Here is a 14,031-nt window from a genome sequence, read left to right as displayed (position 1 = left end):
GGTGGGGGAGGCCGGCCGTCTTGGGCTCTGAAGGGCCCTGGAGGCTCACCCTGTATTTGCGTTTTCTTCACGCGTGGGGTTGCGGGCAGGAGGCTGTTTCCCCCTGTGCTCGTGGCGGAGGAGCAGCTCTTCCTCCAGTCACTTCAACCCGTCTATGTTGAAGGCTGTCTTAAAGAGCCGTGTGTTTACTTAGCCTTCGCTGCTTTATGGCCGAGCTACTTCTGTCGCTTATCTGTTTAGGTAGTTGACCTGTACTGTCGCCTCGAGAGCTTTGGGAGCTTCTGGTGAAGCTTTCTTACACCCCTCTTAAACCTCTCCTTGTTCGCGGCAGGCTCGCAGGACTAGTTTGTGTAGAGGGTGGTGTAGCTGTTGTGAGATGTCACGATATTACCCCCACCTCAGGGGAAGGGGAGGGGGAAGGGGGGGGGGAGGGGGGCCTAAGGCGAGAGTTATATAGTTGTAACTGCTTTAAAACTTGATGGTTGTATGACTAAATGTTAAAGGATGTTTGTCTCTATTAGTTTGGTATGTTTGCTGGTACAAAATACGTGTCTCTGGAGCAGATGGTAACTTAATTGCCATCCTTTTTTCTGTGAAGTTCTCCTAGTAGTGAGATGTGAATAATTAACCCTATTGAAATCTGCTGTGGTTCTGTAATGAGAAAACAAAAGAGTATTAGAGTATTTTTTTCTCTGTGTAGTTCAAATTTATTTTTTTAATACCAGCTGGAAATAAAAACTTGAAATAAATAATAATGACAACACTGTGTTTCTTAGGATTTGAAGATGTCTAAAAAGAAACCGAAGAAATTAACTGGAAAGGAAGACTGTTTGGATGGCCAGGATGACAAAGTAGGAACAGCTGTATTATTGCTATTATCAGTATTTTAATTCAAACCCCCACATTCAAGAGAAGAGCATGAATTATTTAGCAGTCTTATCTTCCTGGTTGAGGAAAGTTGAGCTTAAAACTATTACCAAAACCACTACTGTTTCCTGGATTGTTCTTTATCTTGGATCATATATCTTAATTTTCTGATTAATCACAAATTGTACTTTGCAGTGTTTTAGCAAGCAGCTCTGAAATATTTCCTCTTAACTACTGAGACATAAATCAATGACCAAAATCAGATGTAGATTCTTAGTATACTCCGGTACATATTTGTATCTAGTGAGTAAGCTTTCACTGAATCACTTGTAAAATGTAGGTGCTACAGGGGTGATAATCTTTCTTGTCATGCTTGTATGTAGAATGTTCCCATTCTTTCACTGTTTGTATACCCTTCTAAGAAGTTATTTCCTGCTGGTAATGTAATACGCATCCAATAAATCAGTAGTTTAATAAATCCATACTTAAGTTTGCTAGATTTTTTTTTTCCCTTGGATTTTGTAAAGTATATATAAAATAAGGGAGCTTTTAACTGTCTTGTCATAAATGTCTCAAAAAATGTTTGGAAGTATTTATAAATGAGCATGATATTATGGCCTTATAAACTGAGCTATACCTGTTAGAAACCTTTTGCTTGTGTAGCAAATGTAGTTCAAAGCCAAATATTTGTAACTTTTTCTCCTGAATTCCTTATTTTTATTCAAGTTGTCTTTTAACATAACTTATTCTAAGGCTTTTTTTTCTTCTATAATACAAAGGGTAAAAACTTGGCTTAAAACCTCAAACTATAGCTGTATTGGCATTGCTAATGCCTATACCAATTTGAACAATAGAGTTTTAACTGTTACATCACCTCAGTCTGTTTGAGACAGCATTAAATATTACTATATGCAGACATTGACCAGTGTAAACAACAGTGACAACCCAAAATATTAGTAGCAAAAAGATAAGGAAACCTCTGAATAGTAGCAAGTGTTTCTTCAGTGTGATCACAGTATGGATAAGAGGTATCTTCATGCAGATGAGAGTAAGCCATTTAAGTAGAATCATATTTAGGCATGATTGTGTGGGGGCTTTGGGTGTTTTTTGTGTGGTGTAAGCATGACCGCAGATTACAGAAAACTTTATGCCTGTTGGCTTTTAGCAGTTTGGCATATGATTCTGTAAGTATGAGTGAAAGGACATTTGTCACAGTATAAATTAGAACAGCTTTACACAGAGCTATCTGGAGGAGTTGGCACAGCTGCTTCTTGGTAACATGGCCTGGATAACACCAGGTGATAGGATAGCCATGTGATTGTAAGCAGAACACCTAAACCAGTCTGTTCTGAGAAGACACTTACCCAAACTGATAATGCTAAGAGGAAAGTAACAGTAAAGAAACATTGCTTAAGATGACCAAATTAAGTGAAAATCAGGGAATTATCAAGAGACTTTTGAGAAAAGAAGGAGCTAGGTTGAAAAGAAATACTAAAAACATCATGAAAACTCGTGGTTATAGGGGAATAGGCCTTGAAGAGAGAAAGTGGTAACTGAGCAGCAGTCAAACTAGGCTTGATACTGCCAGAGGTTGTCCCACCAGCATCACGACCTCCACCTACCCTCGTGGAGCACCTTCACTGCTGGACACTGTCAGTAGCCTGCATTCCAGCTGGTGGAGTGACAGTACAGGGGGGCCATCCCATAGGGTCCCATACCTTGGGTGTGTGTACGTGACCTCATGGGGGGCCTTTCTCACCAGTGCGTGAATTAGCAGATTGTAGGAAGTGGTATGGCTGCACACATGACTGGAGCACCCACGTCTTCAACAGCATGAGTGTGTGTGCCAAAGTGTATCATGTAGGTGTGTGAGATTTAAATTTCCTTAATTCATTGGGACTCCACTGGTTTCTGCAACCCTTTTATTTTTTTAATGAAGTGCTTTCTAATGTGGAAGTAAAATAGCTAAGGCCTCATAGGCTTTTGCAGGCCTCTCTAGTTAGGAAAACCTCTGCGGCAGTGACCTAATGGCCTCATGGAGTCAGCAAGACCCAGTTATTGAAGGAGTGAATTATTTGTAAAATGATGTACTGTCTGGAGCTTCATTATCTGAAGTAATCCATATGTTACCATTCTCTGTTGTAATTTCCTACATCTTGCTGTAGATTTGGGAAAACCAAGTCATGTAACCCAAAGGTCTATAAAAATTAAATGCCTTGTTGGGCAGAGTTTGTTATCGGTAGAGTCTGTCATTTTGCTGCTCTCTGTTCTCTCTGATAGCTGCAATAATAAACTGCTTTCTGTTCTGACCTGATCAAAGTCGCCTTCTAGTTATTCCACAACATGAATGCGACGCAGCTTGCAATATATATATGCCAAGCAGTGATATAACTGCTTTCTAAACAAGGACTGTTCAAGTCCTTTGTTTGGGGACTATCTATGCTCTTAACCAGGCCTATGTCATTGCAGTTTCATACTGTTCCACCTAATTAGTAAATCTGATGAGAATTAGTAACACCTCTTCTGCACAAAAACCTCCCATAGAAATATTCTCTCTTTGCCCTTACCTAGGGGGTAGTTGGAAGCAGTCTTCAGGTAACTTTCTTTTCCCTAAGAATTTTTATGAATATACAAAAATATGTATTTTACATATTTTTACATATATACATATATGTATTTTTACATATATACATACTGATATACTTGTATATGAAACATGTGAATCCTAAATGTGTTTAATTAGTTGAGCTTTCTCTATTTATAACCCAGGACTGTGTGCCACATCCAGTTCTTCCCCTTGTGTTGTCCTTAAATATAACAAAATCTAAACACTAAATTATAGCAAGGTATGTGGCTGCCTTTTTTCAAGGTTAACTTATTCAAAATCATAGTGAATCTAGTATGAAATAATAGCTTGTTCCATCTTATGAAGATTTTTTTTAACTGCAGTTTCCTCTATAAGCCCTGACACAAGATCTTATAACCGTACTATGAAAGGAGAGACAGAATTTCAGAGGTAAATTCTTGCTCTGTCATTAAATGGAACTACTTAAAAATAAAAACAATCACAGACTTTTTTTAATACTGAACTTAAGAATTTTGTTTGACTTGTTCGCAAAATAAAATACGGTATTTTAACTAATGAAGTGTTGGCATTCGAAGTTGGGTAGTTTGAGATAGTTGAGAAGACAGGGTTCAGAATTTTTTTGTAACTCTAATGTATGCTACTACACTTCAAATAAGGTAGGAATTATATCCTTCCAACACTGCTATCATAAAAAGATCAATTTTTTTTGTCTTGAGCGCTACCTTGTCGGGCTGTATTGCATATTACACGTTTCGTTAGCAAAAGAAGGCTCCAGTGAAGTCTGGAGGTTAGTTCTGCAGTGAACTTAGTACCCTTAATAGATTCCTGTAGTCCTGAAATCATTGATTTCTCCTGATGTTTGAAGTAATTGATTTCAAGGCAAAGAAAGCAATCTTTCACCTTGAGTGTAGCAAATGTAAACAGTATTTGAAAACTACTTCATATAAAGTGAGAATGTTCTCATGAATCCTGAGATGGAAAAGCTTTGGATTGTTTCTTAATCATGGCAAAATCTTGTTGCAATTTTTCTGTTAGACTGGAGTTGTAAGTCGTAGGGTATTTAGCTGCATGTATACATGCTATTAAGCACCGTTTGTTAGTACAGTATGATATAACCATAAAACAGTAACTATGTTCATGCCAAAACTCTGTCCAGTCCAGTACCCCATCCCTGACAGTGGCCAGTAAGGGCTTGCATAGGAAGGAATATGTGAAACAAGACAAGTAGAAAATTATTTTTCCTGTTGTACACCCTTCCAGCTTCTAAGAACCAGTTAGGGGTCTCCTAAGTCAGAAGTTGGATGCCAATCAGTGCATTTAAGTTACCTGTCCTACACGAGTTTGTCAAATGGCCTTTACCTCCCCAACATTTTTGACAACACTGTTATAGAGTAGGGTAGAAACTTTCTTTGGCTATTTTAAACATAGCGTATGATAAATTTATTGAGTATTTTCTCTGCTCTTATAAGAAAGTTTCCTATTCGGTTTTCATATAATTCATGATTTCTGTAGAATGTTACTATATTCCCATCAATCATTCCTTTTCCAAGTTCTCCAATCTGTTTATCTTGCACTGTTTGAAAGCTGTGCGGTGTTTGGCACTGTGCGACCAAGGTGAATTGCTGCACACTCAAATTTTAGGGTGACACAACTCATATATCGTTAAACTGCTGTTAAAACTTACCTGTGTGATAAGATGAAACTCGACTTTGTAGGGTATCTCTCAAACCAATAGATAGTGAATACAGAAAAAGCTTTTTCTCAATTTTGTAAGCTAAAATAACTGTACAGCTAGGAAAAATGTAAATACTAAAAATGCTGTATCAAACTATTTTAAAGGACGGATGTTGCTGCAAGTTCATGTTTAAGAACATACCAAACTGGTACTCATAAATACTTATCTGTAACTGCTTAAATCAAGTGCAGGCTTTTTTTTTTTTTTTTGTGCTTTTACATTAACTGAGCTAGATTACATTACATTACTTTTTTCATAATGTTTCTATTTATTCAAAATAGAGAAAGATGGGCAAGAGAAGAAGCGAGAACAAAGTTCTAATATTTCTCATGGCGCTGATGGAAGATCCCAAGGAAAATCTCCAAATAGAAGCAAAACCACAGACAATTCTTTAATCCAAACTGAAAAGCAAAAAAGAATAGTTATCCAATTTAAAGCCAAAGAAATTAAACATGGAAAAAGTACACGCACTCCTGATGTAGTGACTACTAGCAGGGAAAGTTATAACAAAAGTTGTTTTGATGGAACAGAAGGAAAAAGACTCTGGCACAGCTTTGCAGTTCAGAGGGAGAAGGCATTGAAGAAAAAGACAGAGAAAGTTGAACTCTGCAAACTAAAGTTAAAAGCGGAACAAACTATGTTGGAAAAATTTAAGTCATCTGTGTGCGATTCACATGTACCACATAAAAAGGCAGATGGATCAAAAAAACGGAGTGAAGATGTCAGAATTCCAAAAAAGCCGTCTGATACCTCTACAGGGACTGTGCATGGTGATAGACCTTTCACTAAGAAGACAAATATGTTATCTAGGACTTGGGAAGAAGAGTACGAAGAAGAATATAAGGAGTTTTCTAAGAAAAAACGGCATGTGAATAAACATACACCATTACACTATTTAACTGAAACACCGCAACAATGGGACTCTTGTAAACAGAAAAAAAAGGATGCTGATTCTGATAAAGCTACTGGTAATTCAGGGGCTGAAGAAAGGGACTTTGAAGCCACAGCATTATGTTTTAAGCAGGTAATGAGAACTCAGTTCTTTGTATTATGCAGGTAGATGTTTCGGGCTAGTTTCTGAGTGGCAGGCAGTTTTTATATAAGCAGACTATCTTCTTACAGATTTCAAATAGGATTTCATAGCTAACTAGATGGATTTTTCTGATCCCAATGTAAACCATGTTAAAATGCTTCTCTGCTCTGCTAAATGGTTAAACAAACTAGAAGAACAAAGGTCTTGAGTATCAGGACTGTGTCTGCACATATGCTTTCATAGCTTTACTTTGCTGCTGGGGGTGTGGGATACTTCAATTTAGGTGTAAGTCAACAGAAGTTTTTTTTGAGCTGACGTGGTTTTATCATTTTTGAATGAATAAACTAAACCAATGAAAACTTGCCTGCCAAAACAGGTTGCTCGTTGCTGGCAAAGCGATGCCAGGAGAACTTGTTGTAGATCTAGGACTAAATTTGTACGTTTCCTGCAGAACTTCACGTTTGGCTGTGATCGTTTTTTTCTAAGTTCTAGCTTGTGTTTGGCTCTGCGCCTCAACTTATCTTCAGCGTGGTTACTTCTTTGTTGATGTTCTCGTTAACATGCCTAGCAACATGATTTCAGTTCATGTTACGGTAGCACGATCATTTTGTGAGTATGCAAAGATAGTAATTACATACAGAACCAAAGAATCATTGAGGTTGGAAGGCACCTCTAGAGATCATCTAGTCCAGCCCCCTTGCTCAAGCAGGGTCAGCTAGAGCAGGTTGCCCAGGACTGTGTCCAGTCAGGTTTTGAATACCTCTAAGGATGGAGACTCCACAACCTCTCTGGGCAGCCTGTTAAGCACCTTCACTGTAAAAAAGTGGGGGATTTTTATGTTCAGATGGAATTTGCTGTGTTTCAGTTTGTGCCCATTGCCTCTTGTCCTGGCACTGGGCACTGCAAAGAGTCTGGTTCCATCTTCTTTACACCTTCCCATAAGATATTTATAAACATTGATAAGATTCCCCCTTCTCTTCTCCAGGCCAAACAGTCCCAGCTCTTTCAGCCTGTTGTATGACATGCCCCAGTCCTTTAATCATCTTAGTGACCCTTTGCTCAATTCACTCCATTAAATTCATGTCTGTCTTGAACTGGGAAGCCCAGAGCAAGAATAACATAGTCACAAACCCACAAGAAATTGGAAAAATAGGCTTACTGTGTAAACCACTATATTTATTTTAAAAGAAAGCCATCCTTTTAAGCCCTTTTGAAATGATACTGTAGATGCTTTGTCATGGATATTCAAAATATGTTTTATGTTACCTATTCAATTCACTTGGGAATATTCGGTGTTCTCTAAAGAGCACTCTAAAAGGCTGATGCATGTTCTACTTCTGTTCCTACTTGTTTCTAGAATTCTGAGGTCCCATGCACGTCTGACTCCTACCAAGAAGGTGAGGGCATAAAGTCTGTCCAAAAGGTTAGTGATGTACTTGTTTAACACTAGAGAGCTGTGTTCCGAAATTCTTGATATGGGGATTACTTGTTCCTCAGTCTTCCTTGATATTTTATGTTGTTGGTATCATTTTTCTTAATTCTTCCTACAGAGCTTTGAAGTCTTTCCACCCCTTCAAGACAGTCAGAACCCAGAAGCAGACCAAGAGGTTAGTAATGCTTTAATTTAACATTTCTAAGATGTATGAAAAACTCATGGCACTGAGGTTGTGTAGCTGGACAATTCCGTGACCGTTCCTAGTATTTTGCATTCTTGGCTTATGATCTACACTTCAAAAAATGTGGAGCATTTTTTTCAAATACTAAACAAACTTGCTAAAAGTACTGCTAATCAGGAACTTTCTGAGATAGAAAGATTGCCTTTCTGTTATTCTCTGCAACGTAGGGGGCCTTCATAGTTGCTTACATACTCTAGCTATCTCATTTTCCATCCTCTAACTTTCAAGTTGGAAAAGAGACTTTTTTTTTTTAAGAAACACCTGTGAGGAAACGTACAGTCTATGTAGCGAAAAATGGAACAAAGTTTTTGGGTACCAGCTAGAGAGGTCATAAACCAAATCTTCCTTCCTGGCTGTATTTTGGACGTCTTTTGTGGACTTCTTATAGTGGAGGATGTGCAGTAGGTTCTCATGGCTTTACATTTGCTGTACCAACTTAAAATTTTTCATGCTTTGTTTTTAGTCAGTTTTAACACAACAGCGTTAATGCAAAAGTATCTTTTTTGGGAACAATTCATAAGTGATTGCTTACAATTGGTTTCATACATGCACATTTTTTTCCATTGTAGATGCAGATAGTTGAAGATTTGCATGTTGCTCGTGTTCAAAAGAGGATGGCGCTGTCTGTAGTACAGACTTGTGGAGAACTTACAAGTATGGAAATAGATCTTCCAGAACAGGATTTGAATATTTCTGCTGGTATGTCATGATTTGATGTTCTTTGGTATCTACTTGCAACTAGTTATTACAGTCGGTTAATGGTCTGAGTAGAGAGTACACAACTGATTTACTGTTTGGGGTTTTTTTGTTTTGTTTTTTTTCTTCTTTTTTTTCCCCCAGAGGCTTTTACTTCTGGTCTGAACATATTAGTGGTGATTGACACAAATATAATGATTAGTCACCTTGAGTTTGTCAGATCCCTGAAATCTGAGGATATACCAGGTATGTGAATACATGGTGATCAATAAGACATTTTAAGAAAAAACAGATTTTGTAAGAACTTCAGGCTACGTGAAGAAAAACAAACCTGGGCTCCTTAAAAAGGCAGCAGGTTTCATATAGAGGCGAAAGGCTCACACTTAAGAGGCTGGTTCTATGAACCCAAATAGTCTGCCTCTTAAGGAAAGTTCAGCTATGAAAGTAGAACCTACTATGCTTATACCTACATACCTATAGAGAATCATGGTCGACATTCCCAGGAACGTGCATGAGTTCTTAGAGGTAAATTACCTATTGTAAGAACATACTTTTAAGCATTTAATCCATTACTAGTGGTAATAATGTTTTCTACTCTCTTTTTAGCAGGTTTTTTTTTTCTAGAAATCTAAAAACATTTACAATCTGATAAGTAGTCAGTCAGTGCTTTATTTCTGTCTTGGTAAAGGTCACAGAATTTGTGAGATGTGTGAGCAATTTCTCAGGAATTCAGATTGCAGACCTTGGCTTTAATGTTTGGCTTTAATATGTTGTGAAGCTTTTAGTGGTTTAATGTTAGCAGGATTAGGATTGTGCGTGTCAGTTGTTGGTAGACATATTTGGAATCTATCAGAATACTTAGGGTGCTTTGCTTTCAGCTAACGAATACACTTATTCCAGCCACCTGGAAAATAACTTTGATGAGGGCCTGAGCAATTTTCAAGAGTGTGTCAGACTGTATTTCTCTTTCCCATATTAGGAATGGTGTTGCATTGTGTACACTGGAATGCCTTTTTTAGAATATTGCAGCTTCCAGTTTCTGGTCCTGCACCAGACCCATTATGCAAAAGGTTCAGAAGGCTGCTGATTACTAACCTGTTTATTACAAAGAAGATGGATATTAATGTATTTTTTCAAAATTGTATTCTTATAATGTGAATGGGAAAGAAAACAGTTGAAGTATTTGTTGTGGGTGGGAACAGTCATTAAATTTCTGATTTATCATGTATTTCATATTTAATAGTTTTAAAGTTCAAACCATACTTACATACAAATAAAACCATGGTCCAATACCCATACTTCCTGTTCCTTGCTTAGGAATGCTGGCTGGCAATTAGCACAAACCATTGCTCCTTTTATTTGACGATTGTTTTTGCACAGTGACTGTGGTGGTCATTCAGGTATTTTCAGCCTGTTCTTTCAGCTGCTGTCACCTTGCTTTAACATCTTACAGTGAGTATGTGATAGGATGTTAATTGCCGCAAATGTATTTTACAACATCACTGCACACTGTTGTCAAAGTATTTTAAAATTGTCTAATTAAAAGATTAAAATTGTTTATTCCTTTTTTTTGCTTGATTTTTACTTGTGACCAATGTAGTGCCAGTTTGAGGTTAGGTTAGAAAGAGGGAACTTGGCCTTTTTCAGTTGTTCATTTTTTAATGCTAGATACTCTTGAACACAGAATATGAAAACTACTGGTAAAAAAGATAAGTGTGAACTTACATAAATATGATGTTTGAATTAAAAGTTAACTGTAGTACTTTGCGCGGCTCTTCAAAATGTCTTTGTTTTCTGGTTGTGGTTTGGTTTTTTTTTTTCCTTTTAGGGGTTAGCAGACTTGCATTAATAATTCCCTGGGTCGTTCTACAAGAGTTGGACAACTTGAAGAAGGGGAAAATGTTGCAGCATGTTCGGGACAAAGCTATCCCCGCAGTCCAGTTCATCTACATGTGTCTCAAAAACCAAGATTCAAAATTGTGGGGGCAATCCATGCAGCTTGCTTCTCAAAAAATATGTAATATATGTGCAATTAATTTGTTTTGGGTACTTAATCCTTGCAGTTCACCTAGTGTGAACCTTAGCATTAAATTTTGAGTTTAATACAGTCTTCACGCTGCAGTTTGCTAATTAAAATTACCTAATAGCTTACAGCAGCCTTCAGAGCATATCCAAGGCTATAGTATGCAAATACCTTATTCAAATTAGTGCTTTGTTTGCTATTGTTTTATCAATTGTTTCTCGCTTTTAGCTACATCTCTTTGTAAGTGGGGGATTACTTAATGAAAATTCATCTAGTTACTTTTACCTATGAGCTAAATATATGTTGTGTGCTTTTGCTTTTGACTCGGTCGTCACAAAATCTAACATACTCAAATTTACGTGTGGTTCACTTGATGTTTTCTGGCAAAACCATAACATTTTTGAGTGGAGTTGTACCTAAGAATTCAAAGCTCAGATTTGTGTTTAGATTACTCTTCTCTGTCCTTGTTTGGGGAGTATTAAATTTAAAAACAGTACCGTGACTACACTGAAGTATTTCTTATGTTGAGTTACTTCTGAACACGTCAGCACTGTCTTAACTAAATTTGCAGATGGCCTGAGTGACGAGAACAATGATGATCGTGTTTTACAATGTTGTCTGCAGTATCAGAACCTCTTTCCTCAAGCTGTTGTAATACTCTGCACGTGAGTTCCTGTGTGGTTTTAGGTCTCTTATGAGGTGTAAGCTAGTCTCAAGCCAAATACACTATTTTCAAATCATATCTTAAAATGAAGAGCTGTTTCTGAAGTAAGCTTTTTGAAGAGCAATCACCCTCCTAAAACCTAGAGTAGAAGGATATAATAAAATACAAAGATTGTAGACTTAATCACCTTCATGTGCTTGAGGCCTGAAGTAGAATTAAGTTTACTCAATATTCAATTTTAAAACTTTTTAAAGCATAGATTTCTCAGATTTTATTCTGATTTCTCATAAAAAATATTACTGGAGTTACAAAATAGAAAAACAATTTGTATTAATGATTGAGATCCAGTTAGATACTTTGTTTCTGCTCACCTGCTCGGGAACAGTGAAAAACATTGTCAGGGATTAATCTTAGAGGGAAGATGGAGTTAGATTTGCCTCTGGTTTGGGGAGGATGATAGGCATTGAGGGTTAACCTTAGAAAGGGGGAAGATGGAGACAGGTTTGCCTCTGTTCTTGTTTTGTGAGGAGAACAGCTGACTTCTGAGTATTGACTCTCAATTTCATACAAGTCACATGAAGCTAGTTTTTAAAGGGCTAATATTCCTTGACAGGTACTGTAAACAGCTTGCTTTGGTCTTTGCTAGAACCATTTCCTGCATAGTTTCAGTAAGTGGGGTTAAGACACTAGGCATCAGTTGGTTTGTTTAAGTTGAGATGTGTGGATTGGGTTGCTGCTGAAAATAACTTTTTCAGTGGCAGTATTGGCAGGGCTATTGATAATGATTTTAGGTTTCTCTGAGTAAAGAACAAGAGGTGACTTCAGAAGTGCTTTTCATCTGAAAATCCCTTTATCCTTTATCAATATAAGCAATGGGAATTTTTGAGAAAGTACTAGGATCCAACTTTGTACTGCATCTTTATAGTCGTTCTGCTGGAGCAGTGTATACCTCAGGGTGGCATCTGGGACAATGATTTGACCAGTAGAACCGTAAAAAAGGGTGTCAAAAATGAGAATTTATTGTAGCAATCTAATAAGATATTACTGTCTTAGAATTATTGCCTTGTTTGCATTCTAAGATCATAGCAACTAGGCATCATTGCTGTAGTATTTATAGCTGTTTTTTTCTTAAAGCAAACCTAGAGCCTGAAACATTTTTCAGTATGTTTCTAATTTTTTCAGAATAGATGCTTTAGTTAATTTTCTGGTTTAATTTTTCAAACTGATTCTAATTGCTTGAGAAAGAAAACTTTGTATATAATGAAGCTTGCCAAATAAGCTTACAGAAGACAATTTTTTCAGTGTGTTGCTTTTATTACTTACTACTTACTATGACTAGTAATGTCAGTTTTATGTCAACAATTAATTCTCTTCTCCTAGGGATGATAAAAATTTATGTAGTAAAGCCATTGTGAGTGAGGTCAAGGCATTCTGCAAAGCTGATTTGGTTACTGCTCTACAGAATCTGAACATAAACAGGCACCAGAACTGTGTTGAGCTGCAACAGTCAAAATGTGGTAAGCTTGTTTAATGTGCACGTATACATATGCTGGTGTTTGAGACATCTAATAAGCAGTGTAGGAGAGGGAGAATAGTTTCTACTATAACTTCAGTTTTCATATACTTCGAATTCTTAGGAATGCTTTTTGTTTGGAGCAGATCTTTTGTTTTCAAAGGTAAATGGTTTTCTGAAAGTTTGAGACCTTTATTAAAACATCTGTTTCTCAGAGTTCTAGGAAATTCAAATGTGATGTATTTTTGTTTTATAGAAAAAAAAACACAGCATGAATTTACTGTGTTTATAGTCATTTAAAAGGTGTCCTGAACTTTTTAGGATTGAGAAGAGGTTTTTCCAGTTAAGCCAGTTTGGGTCCTATTCTTAGTAGTTGGAAAATTCAGTATGCTAAGATCACTCCTTACATTTTATGCTAATACCTTTACCTGCATCCCAAACAGTAGAACTTGATTCTTGAGTTGCCTGTTCGTTTTTCCAAAGATACAAATACAGCTTACAGTATTAAGAAGTGATCTTCTTATAATTGCTGATAACCCCACTGGCTGTCTATGATCTAAGTTATTTAAGGAAAAAAGAAATGTGGAGTAAGATCACAAATGAATAATGCTCTGGGGAAATTAATCCTCTTGGTTAGTAGCTTATAATTAAAAATACCCACAGTACAAGTGGGTATAACTAGAAATACTTGAAACCTAATTAGATGTAGCCCATCTGCTTTATAACATAAAGTGCAGTCTGTCTTTATGGGGACAAGTTATTTGTGTACTATCAACATAAATTAGATATAGAAACAGTTGCAATAAGTACCGTTTATTATCATTGGTTTGACAGATACAGAATTCGAGGAAACGGAAAGAGGTGATGCTAGTCTTACTGCGCAATTCCCAAATATACTTCCAGACCTTGAAAAGAACTTAGGAGAAGCTTTATCTTGTATTTTGGAGACTGAAATGAAAATTGCATTCGGAAACCTATGGATGGAGGTGGTTTCTTATGTCATCTTGCTTGATATTTCAAGTATTAAGAGGTTTAAATGTCTTTGGTATTTTAATGATATTAGTACCTTTGCTAAGCCAAACAGCTAAGTCATCTAGTTCACTAATGTAACAGTTCACTAACAGTGAACAGTTCAGTGTTCAGTTTTACTATTTCGTTTTATAACAAGTTTCTTCTATTTGACCAGTAATGACTGTGCAGTATTTTAACAGTTTTTTAATAATATGGTAACAGAGAT

General features: G+C 36.8%; 1 protein-coding gene across 1 annotated transcript in view; it reads left to right on the top strand.

Moving 5' to 3' along the window:
• Positions 1-781: 781 nt before the first annotated feature.
• Positions 782-14,031, top strand: part of SWT1 (SWT1, RNA endoribonuclease homolog) — a 38,665-nt gene continuing 25,415 nt past the window's right edge. Inside the window, exons 1-12 of the mRNA XM_019471176.1 lie at positions 782-851; positions 3,374-3,378; positions 3,830-3,883; positions 5,460-6,213; positions 7,580-7,645; positions 7,773-7,829; positions 8,468-8,597; positions 8,739-8,840; positions 10,423-10,611; positions 11,189-11,282; positions 12,662-12,798; positions 13,629-13,780. Of these exons, the coding sequence (XP_019326721.1) occupies positions 786-851; positions 3,374-3,378; positions 3,830-3,883; positions 5,460-6,213; positions 7,580-7,645; positions 7,773-7,829; positions 8,468-8,597; positions 8,739-8,840; positions 10,423-10,611; positions 11,189-11,282; positions 12,662-12,798; positions 13,629-13,780 (1,806 nt within the window). The 5' untranslated portion in view covers positions 782-785. The remainder of the gene's footprint in view (positions 852-3,373; positions 3,379-3,829; positions 3,884-5,459; positions 6,214-7,579; positions 7,646-7,772; positions 7,830-8,467; positions 8,598-8,738; positions 8,841-10,422; positions 10,612-11,188; positions 11,283-12,661; positions 12,799-13,628; positions 13,781-14,031) is intronic.

This window comes from Aptenodytes forsteri, unplaced genomic scaffold (genome assembly GCF_000699145.1).
Source record: "Aptenodytes forsteri isolate BGI_AS27 unplaced genomic scaffold, ASM69914v1 Scaffold289, whole genome shotgun sequence".
In the NCBI taxonomy this organism is placed as follows: Eukaryota; Metazoa; Chordata; class Aves; order Sphenisciformes; family Spheniscidae; genus Aptenodytes; species Aptenodytes forsteri.
This window is presented reverse-complemented; position numbering and strand designations above follow the sequence as displayed.